Genomic DNA, 26,894 nt, shown 5'->3' with positions numbered 1-26,894 from the left:
AAAAAATCCCCCTCTTTCCAACTGTTTGTCCACAGGCTCTTTACAGAATGTTCCGTCTGGCATTTCCTTTATGATCAAAATTTCACGATACTAACGGCTTTATTTTATTTTGTTTTTATGAAAGGAGCCTTCTGTCTAATTGTCTGGACTCTCTGGACAGCTTTTGAGGAAGTACAACTAATTTGTTTTTGTCTTCCATCAACTCCGATAGACCACATCCAAAAAACGCACTCGGTGTTGCTTGTTGCTTGTCGTATTTGTAGTGAGAGGAGAAGTCCCGGATCAAATCAAAACAAAATTGTTTGGCTGTTTTTTTTTTTTTATATATATATATTTTTGGACCCAGTCGGAGGGGTGAAAGTAATAGTCCACCGATTGTGAGAGAGAGAGAGAGCGAGAGAGAGCGAGAGAGAGAGAGACGCACAGAGGTGCACACATCATTATAGCGCGGCGGCACGGTGCAGGCTTATTTTGGTGACAGATCTCTGCTTACCGCTCCTCTGTCATCAGGTCTGTCATATTGCGCGGTTGCCGTGACAACCGCAGCGCGATGTCAAGCTGAAGTGGCGGCGACGGCGTTGGAGGGGGAGAAGGAAAAAAAGAAAACAGAAAAAAGTCCTCGCGCGGCATGGAAAGAGATTGATTTGACTTGCGTGGCTTGCATGCGTGCCGCGATGATACGTTGTTCCAATCACGTCTGACAGGCCGATATAACACAGCTGTGAAAGTGCCGTAAAAAAGGCCTTCGACGGCGTTGCGTTGCGCAAATGTAAGAGCTGCACTTTGACCTCGTGCGCAGCCTTTCGCCATCCGCGCGGGGGGGGGGGGCGCTTGTAAAATAAACCAAAAAAAAAAAAAAAGCATCTTCTTATTGGATCGTAAACAAGCGACAAGGCTGCTTGGTTTTTCAAGGTGCAATAGGAGCCATTTAGCGTTGGCGCAGCGCAGCGGGCATTGTCGTAGCTGGAGAACTGCTGTATTCAGGCTGTGTTACAGTTCACTGACAGGGACGCAAATGGCGTGGCAGCGCTGAAGCATGTAGATGCATTCAGGGGAAAGTAAAAGAATTGATGGTATTTTCATCTTAAGAAATTCTTTTTGTGAGGCTAACTTCCAGCTAATCTCAATGTAACTGCGTAGACCGAAGTTTTGTGTTCTTCAGCGATGAAAAATGAGGAATATTGTTTTTCTGTTTGTTTCGAATTTGAATATGAATAGCCGTCACAATGCTGTAACTCACACAAAACACTTTGTCAACATATTAATTGTAAAGAATGGGAGCGCCTGATTCGTACATCCTCTTAACCTTTAGGGTCATGGTGTGCGTTTGTGCGTGCCTGCACGCACCAAAACCATCTGTGTCCTGGCTGCTTGAAACACCAACCGTGACATACAATGTGAACCTGCCAGTCCACAACAGAGAGCCGATTACAAAAAAAAAAATCAATAAAAAAAATACACAGTGATTTGCGTCGGCAAGTGCAAAGAACTCAAAATTTGTAACAATATTCGTGAAATTCAAGTTCAACATTTTGAACAAAAAAAGTCCGTGATTTGCGTCGGCAAGTGGAAAGGACTCAAAATTCGTTCAAAAATCCTTCAACCAAAATGTTGTGGGGTTTTTCATTCACATTGCACCTAAGCAGCGAAATGAAACGAGGCCATGAATTAGACCACGTGGGTTGCCATCCTCACAGAAAACCATTAAAACCTCTGTTGCTATTACAAAAAGGAAAAAATATTGGTCTCCCAGGGACGGGATGGGAAGCAGAAGGGCCCTAGAAGCAGTCAATCACATAGTCCATCATGTTTATTTGTGTGTAAATCACGTTGAGGGCCACAAATCCTTGGCTCTCATCGGGCAACGTTGTCGGCATCGAAAGCGATTGGAGGCCTTGAGGGCCCCACCGAGATAAAAGGCACCACGAGGTCGCGATCGGAGAAATTTGTGAGGTTTATAATTTGGATGATCTGTTTTTAAATACATGTATATATATTTATACATGTACAGTATGAGGTTTGATCACTATAACAAAGCGATTGATTTCTCTCTTACTTTAAAAGGACTTTCCCACTAATCGTCCCCCTACCTAAAAATGTGAAATCTATTCAGTAGTGTCTTGGGTTCCGAAGACCTGTGTACAATTTCCCACTGCTGCGAAAAACAGAAGAAAATGAAACAAAAGATGTGCACAACATCTTAAAATGGATGTGGCCGACGGTTCACTGTAATTAAAGGACTCGGCAAACTACAAACGAGCCTTTACGTCGGGCGGTATGGATTCGCCACCGACGGCGATCTATGTTTGGGCGCCGTTTGCCAAATTGCCGCGTGTTGTACAAACGGCCGCGTATTGAACTTATTGACCTTAAGGCCGACTGCTGCCAGTTAAAGAGCCTTTACCCTCGGCTGCCGAGGTCAGTCGATCAATAGCACTTATTGACGACGTGCTGTGGTTGTTTTTTGATTTTTGTTTTTCGGCTACTTTGAGGGAAAGTCTTTGCTTAAGCGGCGCCTTGAGATTTAATGAGACAAAATGCGAGGTTCTTTCCGACGTGTTTCAATTTTTTTTTTTATTTCTTGCGATCCACACCAACCGTTTCCGATGATGTCACTCAGCTATTGACTGGCATTTTACACTCAGCCAGAGCAGAAACAGCCTTTGATTGTAAGCTGATTGTGATACCATCCTTGCTTGTGCCGTTCGTCCAGGACTCAGCTCGACTCACTGAGAGATATGCCACAATAACCGGATATAAGGAAAATCTGTGACCACAATGTAGCGCGCGCTATCTCCCCGGCAGGCGGCAACTTCTCCTTCTCCACAATCGGGATTAAAAGGGGGAAGAAAAAAAACGGCAGCTGGAACCAAGAAGTGAGACGAACACGCGGCGGTGCTGGGCTCGCACTTCCAGCCCAGCGGCGTGTGACTAATCTGCCGTCCTCCTCTGACCGAGCCCTCCTCCGCCTCTCGCACCGTCTGCATGGCGGGGTAGCGGGAAGATTAGGGGGCAACATTAATTCACAACGGGGAAGCCCTTTCAAAGTCGGCGGGCGATGCAATACGAATCAAAAAGAGTCCGGAAAAAGGGAAACGAGGAGAAAGGCAGGAGTCAACTTTCATGACAAAAAGGCTTTTTGTGCAACAGTAACGTCAGGGATCGATTTATAAAATTCTTTAGTGGTTCCTCAGCAGTTCTTTGGGTTACATATGTTTCAGTGTAGCACCTCATTGGAACCTCATTGGTTCTTCAGTGGTTCCTCATTGGTTTCTCAACGGTTCCTTAGTGGTTCTTAGGGTTCGATGTGGTGCTGCTGTCCCTGTTTCTGTTATGGGTCTCTTGAGGTTCTACTGGTTCTTCTGCATAGTTTAGTTTTCCAACCTGCCAGAGCTAGGGCGGTAGTGGAGGTTCGCCTTGGCGGTTCCTCAGCTGGGCTGTTTGTGGTGCTATATCATGCCACAGTGGTTCTCTGTGGTGCTTTTTCTCTGTTTTGCACATCCAGAAATGCTTCAACTGGAAATCGCGGCATGGTCACTGTGAAAACCAGGCAGAGGACGAGAGGGAAGCAATCGTAGCGAAACGGCCTCTTGGGTTTGACCTGCGCATGAAGTGTTTACGCCAGCGTGTGCCTGCCCGTGTATCCGACCAACTGGCCTTGCAACCCCACCGTAATCCCGTTAAGCATCTGGACAATAGAGAAACAGCGTCCTTCCCACTCGCTGCGCTCTGGCGGGGGAGGCGACGATGTGAGCTCGCCATTCAAACGTGGAAACGGGAAAAAACAGACAAAGCAGGTCAGATCAAGGTATCTATTGATCTGCGCTTATCTATGTTTTATCTTCTACCCCTCCCGCGGTGCACCGCTGGTGCACTCTCGGCCTCTCGGTTGTTCGATCTATTCTCATGGTACGATAAATAAATAAATGAATGAATAAAGATTTGGCACGGATGTTGCTGGATGATTGAACGGCTCGCTTTGTGCCGTTAGTCCAGCCGCGGCGGTGGAAAAGCGAGCCTCTTTCATCAGTTTTATTGGAGCTCTGCTATTGGGTTAACACAACCGAGGAGAGGCCCTCAGTGCAGGAGCACAGCGCCGCCCGCGCACGGATGTGTTGCGCCGGGGCATCGGTCTATGTTTGCGCCCCAAGGCTAAAACACACTGAAAGTAATTGTCTCTCCCTCCTCCTGCTGCCTTTTATTCCTACGCAGGCGAAAGCACAGGAGCCCAAGACTCAGCTGTAGGGCAGACGAGCTCCGGTAGGTTTTTAAATGCTTTTAATTAAATCTAAGAGTCGGCTCATTAGCTTTCAATATTATCCATTAGCATGCCGACGTTAACAAAATGACGACGCGGACGCGCGGATATCTTTTTTTTTTTTTTTTCTTTCTCTGGCGTACCATTGTTTGTGTGGCCCTAGGGAACTTTCAGTTCAGCACTTTTTTCAGGAGCAGTCTGCAGAAAATGGGCTGAAATAGATCAATGTAACCTTAAAGAAACCGACGTTGCCCTTCTTAAAGCATTAATCCCACAGTTTGTTTCAGAGTTCCATCCAAATTGTTTTTCAGCATCAGCTGACCAGCAAAAAAAGGCAATGCTTAAGCAACATTTTCAAAAGTACCTGTGCAAAAGTGCAATTGTGAGTCAACCTTCCTTTCGTTGAAGTGCTCCAGAAAGTCTTGCAGATGAGGTTCTCAATTTTGGAGGGTTAGATTTGTTCGCACCAGCTGAGCAGATTGGCTGTGTTGCTAATTTAAGGGAATATAGTCGGATGATAGAGGCTCAGCTAGAATAAGAGAGGGATTTTTTTCTCCTCTTGTAGTTCCTACTGTAAAAAGCCAGAGGGAGTGTTGGACTTGCAGTTTTGCAAAATATCCTTTTTCCATTGAAAGTGTGAAGACTTCACTGGGAGATATTGTTTTTGTCAGTGGTTCTTCACAGCGCACTTTCAAGTCGTAATTCCTAATTGCGCAATTCCAGAAGCCACAGAAGTCCACCTCACAAACACCCAGATGGAGCTCCTTTTTAATTTCTCAGAGAGCTCTCAGCGGTGAAAGAAAGTTGCTGAGAGAAATTTGAACCTGACCCAGGACGGGTTTATCCTCCTGGGCTGCTTGACCCTATGTGTCTGGTGTGGTGTGAGGTCAGCTGGCCAGACGCCAGTTTGGCTGCTCGCTCATTGAGTGAAGAGGCTGTCGGGCTCTCATGTTCCCCTCTCAGTCTCGCCACTGCTGCTGCTTGTCGTGGTTAAGATGCTGTATTGAATCGCGAGCAAGTATTTGATTGAATCAGTTTGAAAGAAAGAAAAGAAGGAGCAAAAAGATAACGGGACATTTCAATTTGCCTTTCACATTACATTTCACAATGAGCACCTCATTTGGCTGCGATCTGTCTCGTTTTATTGGCCGCCGCGGTTCGTTTAACGCCGTCCTCTTGAATGCTCCACAGTAGAGTCGTTGTGCCTCTTTTATTGTGTACATTTGTGAGTTTGTCTCACTTCTGCGGCCGCCGCTCACATGGGAGATTACAAAGATTGGACGTTAACACAGTGTTTCGACAACAATACACTAATGAATGATTTCTGCCCGACCGGCAATCTGAAACGATGAACAGCACTTCCCCATTTGTCTTTCTGCTTTTGTGCACCGACCCCCTTTTTGTTTCACTCTTAACTCTCTTCATAATTCGATAATTAAATGACAAGAGTAAGGCTGGCTTGCGTTATTTTTATATTTGCTCCCCCCCATCACACTCCCCACCCCACAAACCCTGTCATTCTGCTCCAACAATTGCGATCGGTAGACAATGAGAGCGGGAGACGTCGTCATTATGAGGATTGGATCTAAACGCTGGGCCTCCTGCAACGTAATTAGACCGTAATGAATAGTTACAATGTAATTACCAGAACAAAAAAAAAAAAAAAAATAGAAGAAGGACCCTGCTTTTCAATTACAATCACGTAGCATCATTTCCCCTCGGCCTTTTAGCTCGGTGCAGTAAGTAGCACTCTAATCGTGTTTTTACCACGATGAATGGCTGAGAGTGTTCAATAATGTATGCGTTATGGCTGTTGAGAGTTGTGTGTGGGTCGCCCTCGGGCTTTTCCAGAGCCATTGGCTCTCAGACACCCGGCTGTCTGTGCTGGGCGCTGAAACGCCGCTCCGTGGCACTGGTTGCTCCAAAAACACGGCAGGAAACGTCTAAAAGTCACTATTGAACGTTAACTTTTCTCGACTGCACGTGGTTCAGATCCCATTGAACGCCGGCTAATTGGAAAACAACATCAGAAGCTAGCAGCAGTCGTATGCTATCGAGCGTCACAGCTCGGTTTCAGGGACACCGCGGTATTCAAAATGATTACGGTGAATGGCTGCAATTACCGATGTCGGGCTAAAAAAACTTCTGAGAGTTTCTGCCTCGAAGGTTTTGCATTCGGGCTCATTTCCCAGCTGATATTGAAATGGAGTTCGGAGCCTCCCTGACGAGTTCCTATTTTCAAGTGAAGAATGTGCAAAAGCGGCCAATTTTCTTCCAATCACAGCCACATTGGACATTATGCTAATGAGGCATCTCAGGCTGCCTTTGAAGTGAGCCGCTTTCAGCCTGCAGCAAGCTATTTTTGGTTAACCTCTGACAGGCCGGCACATCACACTGACATGCTAACCCATAATGCATGGAATGATGAACACAGCTGTTCATCCACACCTCAGAACGCTTTGCCCTGCAGTTAACCACTTGTGTAAGAGCTCAGTGAAAGTGCAACCCAGAAAGTGAAAGTGCATCCGACTACGTCGCCCCTTCCCCCCCGAAAGACATCAAAGTCGGCCTTTGCGGACACTTTGTTTGCACCAAATTCCTCCCATAATGTCTGATCTGAAGGGGTCCAATCTCACGTCTCTTAAACTTATATGAGTTGTTCAATTTTAAATGAGAACATGTGCCCGACTGCGTCTCCGGTGGCCCGGCCAGGGCGATGATGAAAGGCACGTGAAACGCTGGAAAGAGGGCCAGCTGGACAATGAAAGTGGCTGTGATTGGTCATAAACGGCCGGAAGGATGATGTCACCTCCAGTGGAATCAAGACACACTGATGACTTTCCTCCCAAGTCCCCCAAAAGTGGGACAATAAAATGGAAATACCCCCATTTCTGTTGTGTAAATGTGGCTTGGGCTCTCAGTGCAGTCCGGATTCTCTCATGTGTGGTCCCAGTTCAGGCAGTTCCACCAGCATCAGGTCATGTTACCGATCCCCCTCTCAGACTGCAAACATCAGGAGTGTAATGATATTGTCTATTTTTGCAATGATGGGTATGTCGAATGTGCCCCGACGTCTCAGTGGATCAGTCATTTGTGTTGCTCCTTCACTCCATTGCAAGAGTGGACCATAGGTCTGAAACTGAGACAGACCAGCGGCTCAAACCTTCTTCAGCTCCTCTGGTTGGGAACAATAACTCAAACATTGATGCTTCCGATTCCAAACGTGTCGGGTATCGGATTGATTCTCATAACAAAGCCATGATAGTTTCTCATGTTGGCTGTGACCTCTTTCTGAGTCCATGATGCTGAAAAGTTAGTTGTTAGTTAGTTAGTTAGTTAGTGTTGCTGTTTATAGCCTTTAGTTTATACATAAACAAACATGAGAGAAAGAGAGAGAGAGAGCTTTTGTTTTGATTCTGCCCCATCCTTTGCCAACAGTGGAGCATAAACTGAATTGACACAAGATAAAATAAGGGAGGCGGATAAGGGAATTGAGTGGGATGCATGGAATTGGGCGATGATGTCAGCGTCAGGAAGTAACCTTCACAGGTCAGTGGTAGAAGCGGTGACCTCATCACAAAAGGGGACAAGAGCTGACTGACAGTGTGAGAAAGGGGTAAAAGTGTTATCTCTGGGATGTATCTGGATGTGCTCTGGCGCCCTTGGCTGAACGGCCGTGGTCCCTGTAGCTGCTTGACTGGTGATAAGTGGGATGAAGCATCTGGCTTCTGGGATCGTGCTTCCCTCGCAAGTGGCGGACATAAGTCACGTAAGACGGAGGGCGTTGTCGAGCGAAATAAATTCTGTGGCCGCCGCAGCGTTCAGTCAACCAGCCGGTGACAAAAGATGGTTCCGTAAACGTTGACTGCAAATGAGTAGCTAATGCTCTTCCTCTTCCGTTTAGTATTGATACACTGGATTGCTTGAAATACTGAATAGCTTGCTGACATCCAAACAAATCACACGTGCAGCAACTGGGTGCGTTTTGGCAAAGACCATCTGCAGAAGTCCAAAGTGCACTATCAGAAATGGGGAAGGTGGGGGATTTAAGTGACTTGTGAAGTGGTGAGCTGATGGTGTTGGTGCCAGATGGGCCGCTGGTTTTTCACAAACTGCTGCTCATCTAGTGGGATTGTCACCTGATCACAACCATCTCTAGCGTTTTACAGAGAACGGTCCCAACAAGAGAAAATATCCAGGTTGGAAAACGCCTTGTTGGGTCAAGGGTCAGAGGTCGGAATGGGCAGACTAGGTTAGAGAGCATAGAAAGGCAGCAGGAACTGAAGCTGTGTACTTTGTTAGGTAGACCTTCCTTGTACCGGTTATCGTATTAAAGGCCTAGTGAGGGTATTTTACTATGTCCTCCATGAAGGTGGCCCACTGTGTTGATCATTTACTCTGTCCCTGCACATATAATTAGCTTTTCCCATTGTGCCCCCCCCCAACGTTTGTTTACTTCCAACGTCTCATGGGGAACTAAACTCTGATCTCCAGTGACGGGCCGTTGCTTTTTTTTAGCGTCACATTACCAAAGTTGGATATATTAGGTATGTTTTTACCTCCTGATCTTTGGCATTGAAGCCTAGATAGGGAAAGTCTTTGCTTTGACTTGTCTACTGGAATGGGATGGAATTTTCTTGGAGAGTCAAAGGCGTTTTGGAGAAAATACAGCCCAAACACGTACAGCTCACAAGCTGTTGGGCTCGTACATAAACCCAAGACAAGTCTGGGATCCTTGAAGCCATCCGGGTACTGGAACCTCTCAAATGTTCACTGGCACCGTCCGTCCTGTCCTGTCCTGTCCTCCCCTCTCTCTACTTTGTGCTGCCCCGACCTCGGGCCGGCCAGTTGGGGCTTGAGGGCCAATTTGAACCGGGATCAATAACTGGTCTGCGTTGCTTCCTGTGCGCGTCAGCGCCGTCCTGTGCCCTTGTCAGATTGCCAGCGCAGCAAAAGTGCCGAGCGTCTGTTTCGGCGGGTGTCGACGCCCCCTTGCCAACTCGCCCTGCCCCCAGCCGCCCCTTTTGCAAATGTCACCGCCCACTGCCACTCAAAGCATTGTGCCGGGCACTGGAGGCCATCTGATTGTGTTCAAATCACATGGATTTCCACGTGGAGCCAGTTGTCCGGTTGCTGCGACTTGATTAGCAAACACAGAAGGCATTCTGGTGTATTCATTATTTGTGTGTGTGTTTTAGATATGGAGGTCTGCTTTGTTTGTTTTGTGGAACAACTAGATGCATCCAGCCACTGCCCACGCTGACTCTCTGCTCCCGGATGGGCCCTGGCCCTGTCCTCCCCCTGCCCCTCCTCTTTACTGCCCCCCTTTCTCTTGAACAGCCAATGGGGCTGCCGCCTATTCATGAGCCGTAGTAAGAGGCAGGCGCGAGGAGGCTGCAGCGCTGCCGCGGGAAGGAGGAGGTGTGTCTGCACGAGAGAAGAGCGCGCTCACTGTCGGAGGAGGAGGAGGAGAAGGAGGAGAGGCAGAGGAGCCGCACGTCGGCATGACAGAGGGAGCAGGGAGGAGGTGTGACAGGCAAAGACGGGGAGAGAGGGCAGGTGTTTGTCTCCGGCGCTGACAGAATACCGACAAACAGACACAGACGCACACACACACGCGCGCACGTCCAGCTCTGCCTGATGCGCGTTTGGAACGAGCGCAACGGCATCTCGGAGGACTCGTGGATGACGAAGAGGCGCGGGGGATCCCAGAGAAGAGGAGCCTGAGTGTGTTCCTGCCCCAGAGGGGAGCTCACACACACAGCGCAGACAGGCAGCACAACACACACACAAAAAAAGCACGCACACTCCAGCGGGGACCACGGCGCCGTTTCCCTGACAACTAGGATGGGTTGCAATTTGTGCACCTTGCAGAAACGGGAGGAGCACTACAAACTGCTGTACGAGATCGCTCAGGTGAGTCAGACTCCGGGTGTGTTTGTCTGGTCTTTGCGCCAAGTGAGCTGTCGGTCGCAAGAGGAGAAACACACCGACAATTAGTCCAGTGGGTGCACGGGCGTGCGTGCGTGTGTGTGTGTGTGTGTGTGTGTGTGTGTGTGTGTGTGTGTGTGTGTGAGAGAGAGTGCGAGAGAGAGAGAGTGCATTCCTTTCCATCAAAGTGAGCGGTGCTAGTTATTTCTCCTCGGCAGCAGGAGACGTGAGAGTGAGTTTGACTCCTACTCCTCCTGAGGGAATCCGTCACATCTCCTCTGCCTGCGACCGTCTGGGTTGCTGGGTTGGGGGGGACTTCAAAGAAAGAACGAAGAAGAAGAAGAAGAAGGAGTAGAGGGAGTGTTCCGCTGTTTCGCTCTCCGTTTTTGTCAGAGCTTGGTTTGGTTAGTCGTTCCTCGATCCGTCCACCTCCCGACCTCACGTTCGACTTTCACGTTTAACGAGATCGTCCCAGTGACTCGATGTGGCTTCTTAAACCTCGGGCGAGACGGAAACATTTCTCCAGCGTTTCCTGCCGGTCAAGAGCCAGAAGCGCTCATCGCGGCTTCCGTTAACGATCACCCTCTAATTACGAGGCGATAAAACTCAGTGAATGTGTAACCTGCCGTCTCTCGCCCAGAATGTGTTGATTAGATTGCGAGTGTCAGCGAGTGTGTAAATTTGATTTTAGAAAACACCTTCCGAGCGACATTCTTTGAGTCGTTTCAGGCGAAATGTGCTCTTCGTTCCCCCTCTGCACCGCCGGCGGTGTTTGGAGCAGTTTTCTCTGCGGTGGTGTCAGCAGTCGCAACTGCGGAGCTGATTGTGGAGAAACACGTGTGACGGGTTATCTCTGTTGTTGTTTAGTGTGGGCAGATATGTAGCCAGCAGGAGCCGGAGTAGAAGTAGCAGCAGCAGCAGCAGCAGCAGCAGCAGCAGCAGCAACAAGACTTCATTCATCATTTAGTATTTTCGCACAGCGAGCAACTGGATACGGCGTCATGAAACTGAGCACTTCTGGCAAATACGGCCTCTGCTTCAAACTTAATAGTGGAATCTTGACAGTGCTTCTAGTGTGTGTGTGTGTGTCTGTATAAGGATAAGAAACAAAATAAGGAACAAAACGCTGTGTTTTATGTGTATGTTGTGTTTGCTACGGGTTGCGTCGACCATAAGTCACCCTGAAGTGAGTGAAACTCGCTGACTTTTCTCTCTGAAATCTCCCAGTTGTTTAGTGGGGCAAGAGGTTTGAGTAGGATCTTCTCACATTAGCCACAGCAGGCGAAACAGGAAACCCCGGGAGGTCGTGGCTTCTTTTGTAGCAGAGAGGAAAGTCAAATCAAATAAAGGTGTCCAAGCGGAGGGGTGACTACATAATATGCAAACCCACTGGGAAACTCATCTTTCCCTATCATTGTGAAAACTAACTGCAGTAATACAGCTGACCTAATTATGGTGTTAAATATATATAGTGAGGTAAAACCGCAGCCTAAATTAGGTAGTGTGCTGGCGAACTTGCAAGGAGGAGAACTGGTAGCTTCACTCGGCCTGAGGACTCAAAAAAATTATTATTTTTAATCCGCTCCACCTCCGTCCACTCGACTGAGTAAGCCAGCGTTGCCTCTCAATCTCTGGTGGATTCAGGCCGATTGATGAAGGATTAAAAGGTTTTGATTTTCAAAACCTTGCCTGTGAACGTACGCCTTTGAGAGCTCTGCTGCCATCGAACTGTCTTTGGCGAAAACGCAGCACGACAACGTGAAACAATGTATAATTCTAGGGTAAAGTATGTAGTCACCACGGAGATTGGCTCGTCCTTGTACAATCCTTCTGTTTCCGCTTTGCACTGTAGGTGTCCTGGCAATGTGGCAGCTGTCCAAGAATACTGTGTGTGTGTGTGTGTGTGTGTGTGTGTGTGTGTGTGTGTGTGTGTGTGTGTGTGTGTGTGTGTGTGTGTGTGTGTGACTGTACCCACACTTACTGACAGTGAACACCTACAGCTTTGAGTAAAGAAAAGAGAAAAATCCCTCCAAAAAAGTGTCAGTGTGACTCTTGTCCCAACACTGAAGGCTCAGGGTTGTTCTGTGAATCCAGACTAACCCCCATCGATCCCTTCTGCCCCTTCCCTCTTTCATCCTGCCAGAACCCTTCCTCCTCCTTCCCCCTCTTTTCTCCCTCCTCCTCCTCCTCCTCCTGCCCTCCTTCATCACTCCCTCTCCCCCTTCTGCCTTCCTTTTCGCCCGGCAATCTGTTTTCCTCGCTCGTTTCGCTCTTTCGCGCGCGCTCACAAGCAGCGTGGATTCCGAAGGTGCGTTTGTTCCGTCTGACTCCGCCGGCGCTCTGCGGCTGGACCATCTGCCGGCAGCTCAGGCGGACTAACAAAGGACGCTGACGACGGCGCCTGACAGTTTATGTTGCGAGAGTCACTCGAGCAATGCTGAAATGCAAAACACAAAAAGCATTGACTTGCCACCTTTGATTGGGGCGGGGTGTGTTGTTGTTGCCTGTTGTTTGCCCAATGTGCACGTCTTTGGACTAAAGAGAGAGAACCAGTCAACACAGAAAAGTCCCAGGTGGAAATCGAACCCACGACCCATTTGAATCCTGATGGCGGCATGTTGTGAATTCTGTCTGGTCATGTGGCAATGCACCGCTTTCAACTAAAGAATCATAGTAACAATATTCATAGTATTTTTCCCATTTGGTGAAAAAAAAAAAAAAAAAAGAAATCTCTCTTTTGAGCATCTATTCAGTCTATTGCCAGTGTTAAGCCAAACTGATACTGTGAACAAATCGCTCAGCTAGAATATCAACACTCATAAGAAATGGCATCAAGCAGTGGTGAAGTAGCTGGAAGGGGACTAGCTTGACTTATTATTTCCCCCGCTAATGGATCCATGGTGATCATTTGTGGACCTGTTTGCCACATTTTACCCTGGGGGGGGAGTCCTGAACCATTATGGGTCCAGTTGGACTCTGCAGCCCTCCGGCCTGCCTCTTCGTCTCCTCGGCCACAATGACTATCTCTGTTCACACAGCTGCGCCGTTCCGACAGGACGGCCGGCTGCCCGCAGATTTATGGCTCTCATCAGACCATTTACATTCACACTTTCATTTGTGATGTGTGCGTCTTTGTGTGTATGTGTGTGTGTGTGCACTTGCTCATCCCCTGCGTACTCGCACCGTATTTGTCATTCTGCTTTTCTTTGTGGCTCTTGGCTGCTGTAAATTGCCTCACAGCCTCTGGCCACCCGAGCCCCGCAGAACACCTGTTTTAGATTTTATTTTGTCGCCTAACTTTGCAATGATTTGCGTGGCCCCACGGCGCACAGCTTGTGTGTGAGCCTCCCAGCGCTTTGCTGCTGCCTAGTGGCGCGGTCACAGTCAAACGTGGCTGCTGTTCTTCCAGCCGCAGCTCAAATTTCCGGCGTCACGTGACCGTCTTGAGCTTGATCACCCTGATGCAAGTTGGTATAAACACCAAACAGACATTTTTTCTCGTCCAGTTCGGTGTATGAGCCCAAGTGTGGATACTGCTCAAGTAAACTTTAATTAGCTTTTAAACGATTTTCATGAAAATAAACCGGATTTGCACTAATAAAAAAATGTATCTGCAAGTTCTGTTTACTTGTATAGCTGTGGCCCATTTCGAAGTAGTGTTCCTTTCTGTCTAATTATCAAATAATTCTTTGACGCATGAGAGAGGACAAACACTTCCACGTTGATGTTATTGCACGTGACTGCACACGTCTCTATTTCTAATCCAAACCCCTTCAAATTGGGTTTGGTAAACTCCTCCTTGTTCTGTTTACTGTCTGAACACCACATTCCCGCCGCCCTGCTGCCCCCCCCCCCATGCCCCGGACTAGAACGTGGTGGGCGTGTCCGTTCCACGCATCTCCGGAAGCAGATGCTGTGCCACATTGTCCAGCCAGCCGGGCAGCATGAGGGCGGCCAGACAGACCCGGGTTCAGTCCCGCCGCCGCCCACGGTGCCCGCAGAGTCAGACCAGCCTCCATATGGCTCCACGGACCGCCGTGGTGAAGAGACGGCGAAGGAGAGCAGGCGAAGCGGAAGCTCGCGGGGATCAAATCAGCTGATCTTCCTCCTGATATCGTCTGCCGGAGACCCGGAAAGGTGTTGATCCTGAGCCGACTTCCTGTCCAGCTCGTCCGTCTCCGTCCCTCTCATGGGGGAGATTTTTTTTCTTTTTTGTTCAGCAGGAAATGACCTTCTCAGCACTTTGGGCATCTTTCGGCCAAACAAGTTGTCTACCCGTCTTTTCGGGTCAGCAGGTTTGACCTTTTCACCTGTGAGCGTTATTCCTCCTGACAAGTCTCTCGGACCTGAACACCAACCTTTGTGTAGACACACACACACACACACACACACGCACACACACAAAACGAGGCTTGGATCCCGAAAAAGAAAAAAGTCCTCAGACTTTCAGGGCTTGCAGGTACAGAATAATAAACCACGGCTAATGTTTTTTGGCCATAAAAATGCTAATTCAGCGCTATGCTAATGAGCCCTGCTGCTAAAACACAGTTCATCTGTTGTTGTTTTTCATGATTATAGTTGCTTCTGGTCGAACAGCATGGTGATAATTCATGACTTGGTGCGTCCAATGGTCAGCTAGCGTGGTTTATGGTGACAAAAAAAAGAAAAAAAAAGGAGTGGATAAAGGAAATGGGCAGTTGTTCAATGGCAGGTTGAAACGGTTGTTCACTGAAGGCGGCCCCCCTTTGCCAGCGTCAAACCGATAAAACCGGGGTGAAAGCTGTGCTCCTCGCCCCACCTAGACAATGTGGTCAAGACGTGTGTGCGCGATGCATGATTGATGCACGGCTGCGTTAAACAGCCCAATTACACCCCTCTCCGTGTACTTTGACGTATCTCGCAGAAATCACACGGCCGGCTTCTTTTCTGTTCTTTTACGATGTGTTTTCCTCATTTACGGCTGTGTGTAAAAAAAAAAAAAAAACAGCAAAAAACGCACTTATCTGTCACTATCAGCCTAAGACGGGCCGAGCGGCCTGGTACGGTTGATAGAAGTGGGGGACGGAGGGGAGGTAAAGGTGGCGGAGGGACAAAGGAGAGAAAAGAGGGGCGCGCTACGGTAGCAAGGCAACAAGGGGGTGAAAGAATCAGAATGAGTTAAGACCTGCGCCGTCAATAAATGCTTTAAACCTCCCCCACTCCTCTCTCCCCGCCCCCACCCCCCTCCTTAACCCTCGCCTCCTTCCAAAAGAGTCACTCCCACCTCCACCTCCTCCTCCTCTGTCACTTATCAGTCGCCGGCCAGTGTTTTAAGTCCGTTCCGTTCCGCTGCTCCCGTCTGTCTCTTCCCCCCCCCCTCCCCACACACACACACACACCACCCACCCGCCTGTTTGTCACCGTCTGCCTCTCCCGTTCATCAATGCGCTGCTGGCATGACCCCGCCCCTCTGAGGTGCACTGCATTTTTTCCCCCTGCCCTCCTTTTTCACCGTGCGTTGCAGAAATGGCAAAACATGATGGAGATGGAGCAGCGGACGGACTCCCCGTCAGTAGCAGATGGGAGGAAGTCATCACTTTAAAATACAGATCTAATTTTCACGACTGCCGCTAACCTTGACTCGGAGTAACCCAACGAGACACCTGATAGCCGCCGGCTGCGTTGCGTCTGTTCTTGGCGAGTGTTATGACGAACCTTGGCGGAGCGCGTGATGGATGCGATGCGAGCCGAAAACGCACGCGTCGGCAAAATGCGGGCTAAAAAGCTCCCCGAGATATTTAGCACACACTGAGAGAAAAAGTCAAAAACGGGGGAAGCGTCCTTTATATTAGCATACACTCTCTCTCTCTCTCTCATATCCTTTTGGCTGCAATTCTCATCAGAGACCAAGCAAGTCAGTTATGCTGTAACAAGAAAACAGTTTTTTTTTCTGTATGTGTGTTGTGTGAGCGCCAAGAATTTTGTCTATCATGCAACATTTATGTGGGGGAAGCTTGGAGGTGTTTTTTATCTTCCTTTTTTTTTTTTTTGGTTACAACTGTTTCCAAAGAGCAGCCATCAGATGTTGCGCCGTGTTTTCAAAAGCTAAATAATTCAGGACGCAGCCGCGAATCCCAACAAGGAGCCGACGGAGGAAATTTTGAAAGTGTGTTGCGCAGCCGCTGCCAAGCACGTCGCCAACCCACAGGGCGAATCCATGGTTGCAGGTGGTCTGAAGTGAAGATTGGGTTACAGCAGTCGCCCCGGTGTTGGATTCCCACTTAACCAACCTGAGTTCTGGAGTCATTAGGCCCACTCAGGGCCTGGCAATCGCGTCCAGTTACAGATAGAATGACACTAAACCATCTGCACAGCAAAAGGACGAGGGTGGGGGCTGTGGGGGGGGGGGGGGGGGGGTGTGATTGCATTTAAAGCGAGGGCGGCGCCGCGAGATGTGGGAAATGCCCTCAGGATGGAGCGGAGATGCCCCGCCGCCGGCGGAACTCTGCTCGTCGTTGCCAGTTTGGGGAGATGCATCCTTTCTCGCAATCTGTTTACGTCCAAATGCGATGTATGAATTGCATTTGCGAAGGCACAGGCGGTGAAAACAAACACTGCCCGGGCTTGGCCTGAAAGCAGGAAGAGATTGCTCGTCGGTGCCGTCGAAGGCTCCTTTCCAAAATAGGAACCTGCCTTCACGTGGGTCACGTCACAAAAAGCTCACACCTTGAGGTTAAGGATGTAGTTTTATTTACAGTATGTTAAAAAAAAAAACTTCAAGTTAGCGCATCAGGCAGAATATTTACAATTCGGATTTGATGAAGATTTCCATTTAAAGCCCATTGAATGTGCTTTAAAGGGAGGAGCTCAGTGTTTCACCGAACTTTGTGCCGAAGCCAGATTGAGTGAAGCCAATCCAGCAAAGAAGCCCTCCGGTCTCTTTTCAATCATATTTCTTACTTGTATTTTATGTGAAATTGCCATTAAGTTCCCACAGAACTAGCAGCAACAACAATCTTTGCTCTGCCGCACCCAACTTGTAGCGGCTTCTTCTTCCCTTTTATTAAAGCTGCTTGTTCTCACCTCTCTCGTCCAGAAGGAGTCTGATTGTTCGTCGTCGTCCTACTGAAATATTGAGCCCAATTAAGAATGCTCTCTGTCTGAGATTAGCAAAGTGGTGAGTACAACGAGACTGCGAATAAAGTCAATGTTGTGTGGTGCTCTCTGTCACCTCGCTCCCTCTTTATCTTGGCAATTGAGTCTTAATTTTCTAAAGATTTTTGACCCGGTGCTGCATTTGAAAAGCTAGAAGAAGCTGCCAAGAAAGTTGTTAGTGTCAAGGTCACCACTGATGGGGCTGTAAATTATTATTTTTTTTCCGGCAGCTAAACACACCTAGCTGCTGCTTTTCTCATGATTATCTCTCTTCTCACCTCTCACTGCGATCATCAACGAAAATGAAAATCTTTTTGTTTTTGCAAAAAAATGCAATTTCTTTTTGATTTCTAATCGTGATTAGGACGTGCTTCACACAGTGTCTCTCAGCAATCACAATGTTTTCATTCTTCATGCACTGTGTCTGCCTTTCCCGTTTGAAAGCCGTTCCGAAACTCGGCTACTAATCATCGTGGGACTGATTTGTGTTCCTGGCGGATGTGATTAGCCATTCACTCAGTCATTCCGCCGGGTTACAGTCGATGTCCTGATTGAGGCGGGTTGAATGAGGGGTAAATTGCACCGCTGTGGGTTCTTCACTGAAGCTAACACGCCACGGCTTGGGATGGAGGCATTTCTCATCGCCGGAAGAGCTCTTTCACGCCTGCTCAGTTAGCGCTGCAGTCGCTTTCAAAGGGCGGACAGAGCGCGCTTCCTGTTATGAATAATGCCAATGGTTGATGGGCTTCCAGTGAGCATAAACATGAATAGCTAGACGGTGCTAATGGGGAGAGGACGCCAAGTTCATACTCCAGGCTTCTATAATTTTATGCAAAAAAGGCAGCGCATAAATGTTTTATTTTCCCGCTCCCCGCTAAAATGTTTTTCATTTTCCAAGTTTTAGCATGTTATGCTAATTTCCTGTCTGTAGATTCTGGCTCTGTTTGCCTGAAACTAAATGTGTGTTGTAATGATTAAAGCTTTATGGTGCAACATAATTTCACGACTTCATTGAATTTGATATATTTTTGTTATCTTGCTAATCTGCCATTGGATAATGGCTTTTTACGTCCTAACTTGTGGTCGTACTGTTTAAAGACAATGTGAAGCCACGCTCTTGACAGGTGTGAGGTGGCCACCACTTATGAACAGTTCCACCTCTGTGTGGTTGCAACTCCCATATGGTTTAACCACAGCAGTGCAGTTACTTTGACCAAGAACAATGAAAACAAAGGCTAGCAGAGGCAGAATCTCCAGAGAGCCAATGCAGTAATGGCAGCTGATCCATCAGAGAAATAAACAAAGCAATTGGCGATTTCGTGCCAAATTTTAAACCACGCAACCCCAGGAAAAGGTGGCTACCCCCTGTATTATTTTGCCTTTCTTTTTTCTGTTTGCAAGCTTTACCCAAATTTGAAAGATTCATGTACGTGTCTCAGCACTCACTGCGTTGTCCCATCTTTAAACCGATGAACAGAAAGGAGAAAATCTATCCAGTCTCTCCAATCACCAGTTTTGTCTTTACGTTTAAAATTCAAACACATTGTTAAAGGTCTGTATGCTTTTTTTAAATTTTTTTTAGATAAACTCCAAAAATAGGTTGAGGGCGTCAACGGAGAACGTGCGATCTACACATATAACAAATAACCTCTTTGTGAACTCGGCCATCTGGGAAGAAATATGAGGGTCTAATCGGTGACCCCCGAGAGCCTAATTCAGACTCATTGCTAGAATGTGTCAGTGGGCTGGAGGAAGGGCCCTGCTGCATTGTTCAGGCCCCGGCTCGCTGGCTGTTGTTTTGATGGCAGACAGGAGATTAATGGCGATCTAATGGCCGCGGGGAGGACGCGCCGCAACAATACATTCCCGGCTACATTGCGGGGCTAAGTGCATTTGCCAGGCGAGGCTGCCACTTTCAGACGGGTGCGAGCGGAAGTCGAAACAAAAAGCGTCTCTGAGCGTTTTTTTTTGTTTTTTTTGCGAACGCATATGTTCCTGCATGGCGACAGCGCGTCCGTTTTCATCAGCAACGGAAACGCAAACTGAGCTCATTTCCGGCCCGCCAGTTTAAGCCGTTCGCCGGTGACATGGCATGCGTGAGGCAGCGGAGGAAGAGGGTGTTTCGATGGGGACTCGCTCGCCGATCGCGGTAATTGTGACTCGGATGTTGAGGGTAATGAATGTCTTGTTGACGTTGTTTGTCATAACCCCGTGCAGGCCGTGTGCCACTCCTCCAAAGGCGCCAAGCCTATTAGTTAAACGCCGACACGTTGGCCCTGCCGCTGCCGTGATGTATGAGGCCGCCAGGCTGAGGGTATTAGTCATTTTTTTTTCTTTTTCATGAGAGAGAGCGAGGAAATGAAAGCTTGAACAAAAATAAAAGAGCGGCGGGGGAGGTTGTGTGCTGGCGAAACTGTGGATTTAACGAGGCAACGTGTGTCAAACTTCTTGACTTTTCCCCCCCGCATTTTTATCTAATTACGTTATGAGTATGAAAACGGGGTGATTCGAGCGGATGAACTGAGAATATCGCCACACCACACGTATGGCTGTAATCCATATTTTAAGAGTGAGAGCCGGTCCGGGGTTTTACGAGTGGGGGATGTTCGCTAATTGAAAGGAAGCGCACCTTGCGCGTGGAAGCGGTGCAAAGAGCAGGAAATGAGATGGTTTCCGACGCCTCGGCTGACAGATGATAACCTTTGATTTCGCCCCTCTTACATCAGGGATGTGCGCTCGGAATGACAGTCACAGGGCGGCAGTCTCTAGTGTCTGCCTGTGTGTGTGTGTGTGTGTGTGTGTGTGTGTGTGTGTTGTAGTGCTGGGGTGGGAGTGGATAGATGTGTAAAGAGAAAAAGAGGGCAGAAAACCCTTGATAAATACACTCAAAGGTAAAAATAAAGACAAAGTGGGAGAAAAACGTTCACCTCTTCCGCAGTTCTACAAAGGCTACTGTAGTTGCAAGTGAAATTATTTTTTTGGTTTATTCATGGAGTATTTTGAGCAACAAGATTGTGGGTTCGATATCTGGGTCTTTGTGTGAAAAGGTTGTGTGTTTTCTCTTTGTCTGGTTGGGTTCTCTCCATGTAGCTCTGGCTTCCTCCTACAGTCCAAAAACACGCACATCAGGCTGATTGGCCAACTCTAAATGGTCCGCAGGTTCGAGTGCAGATAGTTCTTTGTCTCTCCATAAGGCTTCCGACGATCAACTGGCGACTTACCCAGGGTGCAATCCACCTTTGCCCCAAGACGGCTGGGATTGGCTCCAGCACCCCAAGTGACCCTGAGTGCAGGATAACCTAATACTGAATCAATATCAATATCAATTCCACACAACTCGCTTTGCTGAAGGGAAGAGCCGAAAGGGAAAGGAAGACGAGAAGAGCAAGACAATGTAGACGTGTTGCGGCAGATATATAATGACTCTTATCATGGGATTAGCCAAGTATGAGGGATTTCTGGAAGGTGACTTACAGTAGAACCACGGATCTAGGCAGCATCGGTGCTTTGAGGGGACACGCAGCTTATTTTCCTCAAACAAGTGACTGCGAGTTTCGCCCAGCAGCAGATTTGCAAATTGGTGCAAAAGCAAAAGCAAACGCCAGCCTGATCAGTGGAGAAGTGTTTTTAGTGTTTTTGAGGTTATGCATGTACTAATCTCTCGAGCCAGGCCTCCAGAGGGTTCTGACAGAGCATCATCAGCCGAAAAAATAAAATAAAAAAATCTTGGTGAAGGACGCCTCGGCGGCGCAGATGTTTCATGATGAAGAGTTGGCGGTCGCACAGTTGAAGGACGGCAGAATCCTCCAGAGGGCGTTTTTGAACGGGCGCACACGCGGGAAGTTTGGCGCTCTGTTGTCGCAAATCTGACTGAAGCGAGAGAGCGTTTTTTTTTTTTTCTAGTTTTAATTCTCCCATTGAAATCACGATCTAAAGGCACAAAAAAAAAAAAAAAAAAAAAAACGTCATTAAGAATTTATTTTTTCCGAGGGAGAACACTGGCTAATCTGCCACGCACACATCCGGCACAGTAAAGAGAAAAGGGATTGACCTGTGCAACATCCGTCCTGACGGCGGCTATTTAATCCCCGTTTCATGTTGTCACGCCGCCGTCCTCCACGCGGAACTAATTGGCTGTTTTCGCCTGTTGTGCAAGAGGCCATGTCTACGGGAAAAAAAAAAAAAAAAAAACTATGAAGGACATTCATAACAACTTGTGCCCGCAAAAGCCTCAGGAGTGGATCATCAGCGTCGACGAGCACATAAACACCGGCAGCGAGAGCCAGAACTAGCCCACGGCCACCTCCCAACCCCCCCGCCCCCCTCCCCTTTTCAAGGAAAAACGTCCTTGAACCAGTGGCCACGGCTTATCACGCACATCGACGCGCTACCTTTCACACTCGTCTTGCGAACCCCCCACCCCCCCACCCCCGCCCCCTCGCTTCCGCCACTCTCCATCCATCCTATTTGCATTTTGGTTAACAGTCTAATTGCCTCTCATTAAATACCTTGTCACTTTGATTAATTGGTGCGATGCAGAAATGTAAAGCAGTGCGGGCGGCGGCGGCGGCGGCGGCACAACAACACACAGTGAACAGCGGCTCGATTGGGGAAGGTGGACGGGCCCGGTCTGTGAAAGTAATAAAAAAATTGGGAAAAAAAATCAAATAAATAGACTGGCTCTCAGAGCTCCTGGTGCACTTTGAAAAGTTGAGTGAGGACTTTTCTATTCTTGTAGGGCAATCTTTAAGATTTAAAGGAGGCGACGTCCTCGGAACAATTACCTGAGCTGAGGTTATTACATTTACACTTCCATTACAGTACAGCCAGGCAATTAAATCCTGACGAAACTCTCCTTAAATTCCAGTCCATTTACAGTTCTCGCCCAGACTGGCTGCATAAGTAGCCTGGCAAAAATGGGCACAGATTCGCCCATAAAGGGGGACAATACGAGGACTGTGATTGCTTCGGTCGGCCACCACCCAGGATAAATGGTTGAGAAGCTGTTACAGCCGGATGTCGCACGCTCAGCAACTCTTCTCCTATCCAGCCAGATAGGGAGGCAAATGAACCAGAAGACTTGCCGCACACCGCCATTTACCGCAGATAGTCATCACACAGACAGAAATTGGGTATAATCGCGGGGGAATTATGTTTTTTTTTTTTTAACCCACCTTTTGGTGCTTCTAAACCATACAATGAGGTGCTCTGTCTTTGTGAAGTGAGTCAGAAGCGCATTTTATTTTCTTTTTTTTGTGCTCACTTAAAGAATTTGAACTAAACAGAACCAACCACCTGAAATAAAACTGGCCAACAGAACGCTGATGTTCAAAAACGTTGAGATCATAAAGACAGGGTTTCTTTGAGGTAAGATAACATTTGCTTTGCTGCCTTTGTTAAGAAAGGACAAAACCCTCCAGAAAACAAATATCATAGGACGCAGAAGTTAAATACATCTTTTTTGTTTTTCTTCCCAAATGGGTTCAGTTGTAGTAACATAATCCCAGCACTCGTCCACATCAATCACGGACACGAGCTAGCCTGATAAGCAACTTATTTGTTAGGGAGATATTTATTTCGACAAATCTTGGCAAGTCTTCAATTTTTGATGTCGGGTATATTTAATGATAAATATTAACTGACATTGTGGTTCCTTTGCTCAGTTTCACTCGTTTGCCCCTTGTGCTCACTGGGGCGATACTCCTTACTTCTCCACAAGGCAAAGGTCATCGTGATTGGACTGACCCGACCTGCTACACCCGCCTGCCACTCAGATTTATGGGACGGCCCCCTTCTTAGCCTCTGTTGCTCTGCAGGTGATATTACATGTCAGGCTTTTGTCATTGAAATGAGACATTTATGACAAGGGAGCCATGTCGCGCCGTAGTGGCCTCCTATATCACCTCAATGCCGCCAAAAGCCAAGAGAGGGGGAGCGAGACCTGATGAGTTGCAGTCCTCTCCGAGTCACACTGTGCCCATTTCCAGTTATGTTAATAGAATTTTATATGTATTGTTCCCCCAAGTTAACGGAAGCAGAGATGGGGGATATTCATAGTTGGTAGTGATGTGAAGCACAAGTGTCTCCTCAGGAGGGGTGAGGTCAGAAATGAATAGGAAGGCTGGCTGGGGGGGGAGGGGGCTCCGTCCCTGGCGGCTTATTGTTTTCTGGCCCATTGTTGAGCCCATTCAGTCTGAGAATAGTGGCATTATCCCGTCAGTGCTGGTTAATGCAAACAAGCGGCATTGTCAAGCTGTTTCAAGTCTGCTGGGAACTGATGTAACGTGTAAGGAGTGTGTGCAGTGTGTGTGTGTGTCTGTGTGTGTGTGTGTGTTGTTTCTCGCCCCTCGTCTGTCACAATGACATCGTATCTGACAGATTTAGCTGCGAGGCTGAGTGCTTTCCATCACACTCTTATCTCGCTGTGGCAAACACTCCCATATGTAGCAACACACACACACACACACACACACACACACACACACACACGCACAAACTCTTATCATTTGGCTTTCCTTATCGCGCATGTTTGTGTTCAAAAGTTGAAGTGCTCAGCCATCTCATGGCCAGGCCATTACACCTGTGTGGCAGATGTAAAAGGTTAACGCATCTCCCCGCTTGAGCGTGCTGCACTTCGTACTGGCACTTCCTGCCTTTCATACACATACCTGGTGCCGCGGCCCAACAGCCAGCCCTTTGAGTCGATGAAGTGCGTAATTGGTGAACCACAGGCTGCAAAGCGTGACATTGTGTAACATTTAATGCATAGGAAGTATGTCACGGGATCCTTACTTAAAACTACTGGCAATCTTACAAGTTGCAAGATGGCTGGCAGTTCGGTTTTTCTAATTGGGTCTGTCTAATCATCAACCAACTTGGCAAATTGTGCCAAATTCCAAACAATAATATGACGTCAGGTTGACATCAGCAACGGTTGAGTCATGAGAAATAGTGAGCTTTAAGCAAGCGACAAATTCTGGACTGATGTATATAAAATTCAGATTTCAATTTTCAATTCAAAGGCATTTTCAGTGAAGACGATGTAAAGTTGATGGGAGCAAATAGCTCTCGCAATGCAGAAACCCCCACACACATCGGCTCCGGCCTACTGTATCCCTTGCAAGTGGGAGCTGGAGAGGCGTGAACCTTGACCTTTCGAGAGTGTTCACACAGACAGACTTTGCTTCCGAGCTACTGCGACCCACTTCTTATTGGCAACGGTAACCTTTACCTTGAGCGCGATATGAAGGCTGCGCCACGCTGTTGCTTCATTACAGTCGTCCCCACGGACTGCCATGAACTCCGGCTCGGCACCCGTGTGTGTGCGTGTTCCAACCGTGATGATGTAATGAGTTGATATTGTGTCTGTCCATCACAGACGTGCGCTCTTGAGGGATGACAAAAGCGGAACAAGCAATCAAAATGGAATTACACTTCCCTATTGATGGAATCTGCAAAAACCTACCACGGGTGAATGGGTACCTGTCTTGTCTGTCACCTATACAGGTGTAACTTAATAAAGTACAATTCCTTCGGGGATATTCACGGAAAATGATGGCAACAAAGGCAGAAGATATATGAACTGCCAGGGAGCTGCAAATGTCTTCCTCACCGCGTCCGCTCCTTTTTTTAAATTTTTTTTTATCTCCTCGTTTGTGCTTTAATTACCCATAATGCTTTGTGAATTTATTGTACGTGATATGCGAGACGTGCCATGCATTCAAGTGTACCTGCGCACATAAAACCAACCCATTCTGGGTCATTATCTCCCGTCTTTGTTGCATCTGTCGGCGATTAATCAGCCTCCAGTTAGCTCATCAACACGCAGATTGTACAGAGCGGAAACAGCAGGTTAACGCGCGCGGTGGCAGGTGCACGCACACAATCACACTCTACCTTTCCCAGCACTCACCCCTGATTGGAGACTAATGCGTCCATCTGGGGCTCGTTTCAACCTGGAGAAATATTGCGAAACTTTCTAGTTTCCTTCAGGGGAACTTTCTGGGATGATGAACATTAAAATGCTCAAACGAGACATTTTTAATTTGTCAGTGCGAAAGCAGTTACCCAGTCAAAAAGTTTTCAAACCATTTGTTGGTGCCACTTGCTCATGGCCTTAAATGTCAGCAAGTGCCGCTGAAAAAAACCCACGCTGCTTGGTTTAAAAAGGCTAAATGTGTAATTGGCTCCTTCTATCGAGAGTTCCCACCAAAGTGCCCTTTACAAGAACGCACTGCCGCTGTATCTTTGAGATGTTTAAAGGCGGTGAGCCTCTCAGGTGTAAATGTGAAACGGGTTGTTGCTGAAAAGAGCACGTGTGTGTGTGAACCAGTCGTCCTTGGATGAATGGGCCTTTTGAAAAAAAAAAAAGGAGACTGCGATCAGGATCACAGGATCAGTCACTCTTCACTTTCTGCCTCCTCTTTTGAAATTCACCAGTTGCCACTCGCGACGGTCAGGACACAGTAGACTCTGCACTGCTGGTGCGCCACAGGTTGACCAAGTGACTGACGTCTTCTCTCATCAGGTGAACGCACGCGACTTCTCCAAAGTGGAGCATGAGGAGGCGGTGGTGGAGGCCATGAGGCGGGAGCCAATCATGGTCCAGGTCCTGCGGCGGACACCCACCAGAGGCCCGACCGCCGTGGCGACGCACGGCCACAACGGGGTGCCGCCAGACGCGTGCGTGGCCGACGTCTGCACGCAAACAGACATCACCTTCGAGCACATCATGGCTCTGGCCAAGCTCAGGCCCGCCACTCCACCCGTGCCTGACATCTGCCCCTTCCTTCTGTCAGACAGGTGAGGAGCACTTGAAAGGCGTTATTTTGGCACTGGAATTAGATTTGTTATGTGGGATGGGGTTTGGGGTGGGGTGGGTCAGAGGGGGGGGGGAGGGCATACTTTCATTATCTGGGACCAGGAGTTTTTTTTTTTTTTTCTTCCACAATACCATCAAGCTTCCCCGAGGCTTCTCTGTTGTTTTCTTTTTTTACGCGGTGCAAGTTATTAAGCCGCGGTATCGTAACTTGCGGAGCCTCAGCGCACCACCCTGTGATATCATTATGCAAAGCCAAACGTGTGTGTAGTAATTGCTTCTGCACACCACTGTACATCCATTTCTTTTAATGGGGGCTCTTGCTGGCTGATTAAAAGCCAATGGGCTGATGGTGTGGAGCAGTCGCTCTGTCCGCTGCCCACATTCTGTGCTGATTTTGAGGGGCTTTTTGGTGGGAAATCATTCAATACTTTAAAAATCCCAAAATCTCAGTGGGCATCTCACTATTTAGGTGAATTGTCCCTGAGGTGAAGGTACGATTAGCTTTCTTTTCTTGAAAGGTCAAATTATGAAATTATAAATACCTATTTGCAAATAACAGATTACAGATCTTATTCTTTTCATTATAAACCGTTCATTAGGAATAAAGTCCAGCGGACATAAAGAAAAATCTCAAAAAAAAAATAACATTGTTTAGAGAATTGTTGTTTGGAGACCCCTGACCTTTGATCATAATGCTCTGAACCGAAAACTAAAAATATGGAGGCACACTGGTATTGAGACTTTTATTTT

At 47.8% G+C, this 26,894-nt stretch overlaps 1 protein-coding gene across 1 annotated transcript in view; it reads left to right on the top strand.

Moving 5' to 3' along the window:
- The first annotated feature begins 9,703 nt into the window (after positions 1-9,703).
- The window catches only part of pdzrn4 (PDZ domain containing ring finger 4), a 28,543-nt gene continuing 11,352 nt past the window's right edge, over positions 9,704-26,894 (top strand). The window contains exons 1-2 of the mRNA XM_076030286.1: positions 9,704-10,174; positions 25,851-26,125. Coding sequence (XP_075886401.1) covers positions 10,106-10,174; positions 25,851-26,125 — 344 coding nt within the window. The 5' untranslated portion in view covers positions 9,704-10,105. The remainder of the gene's footprint in view (positions 10,175-25,850; positions 26,126-26,894) is intronic.

This window comes from Nelusetta ayraudi, unplaced genomic scaffold (genome assembly GCF_046127955.1).
Source record: "Nelusetta ayraudi isolate G7.1 ecotype Tasmania unplaced genomic scaffold, CSIRO-AGI_Nayr_v1 ptg000027l, whole genome shotgun sequence".
Taxonomy (NCBI): Eukaryota; Metazoa; Chordata; class Actinopteri; order Tetraodontiformes; family Monacanthidae; genus Nelusetta; species Nelusetta ayraudi.
The sequence above is the reverse complement of the archived record's forward strand: the minus strand, read 5'-3'. Positions and strand labels throughout refer to the sequence as shown.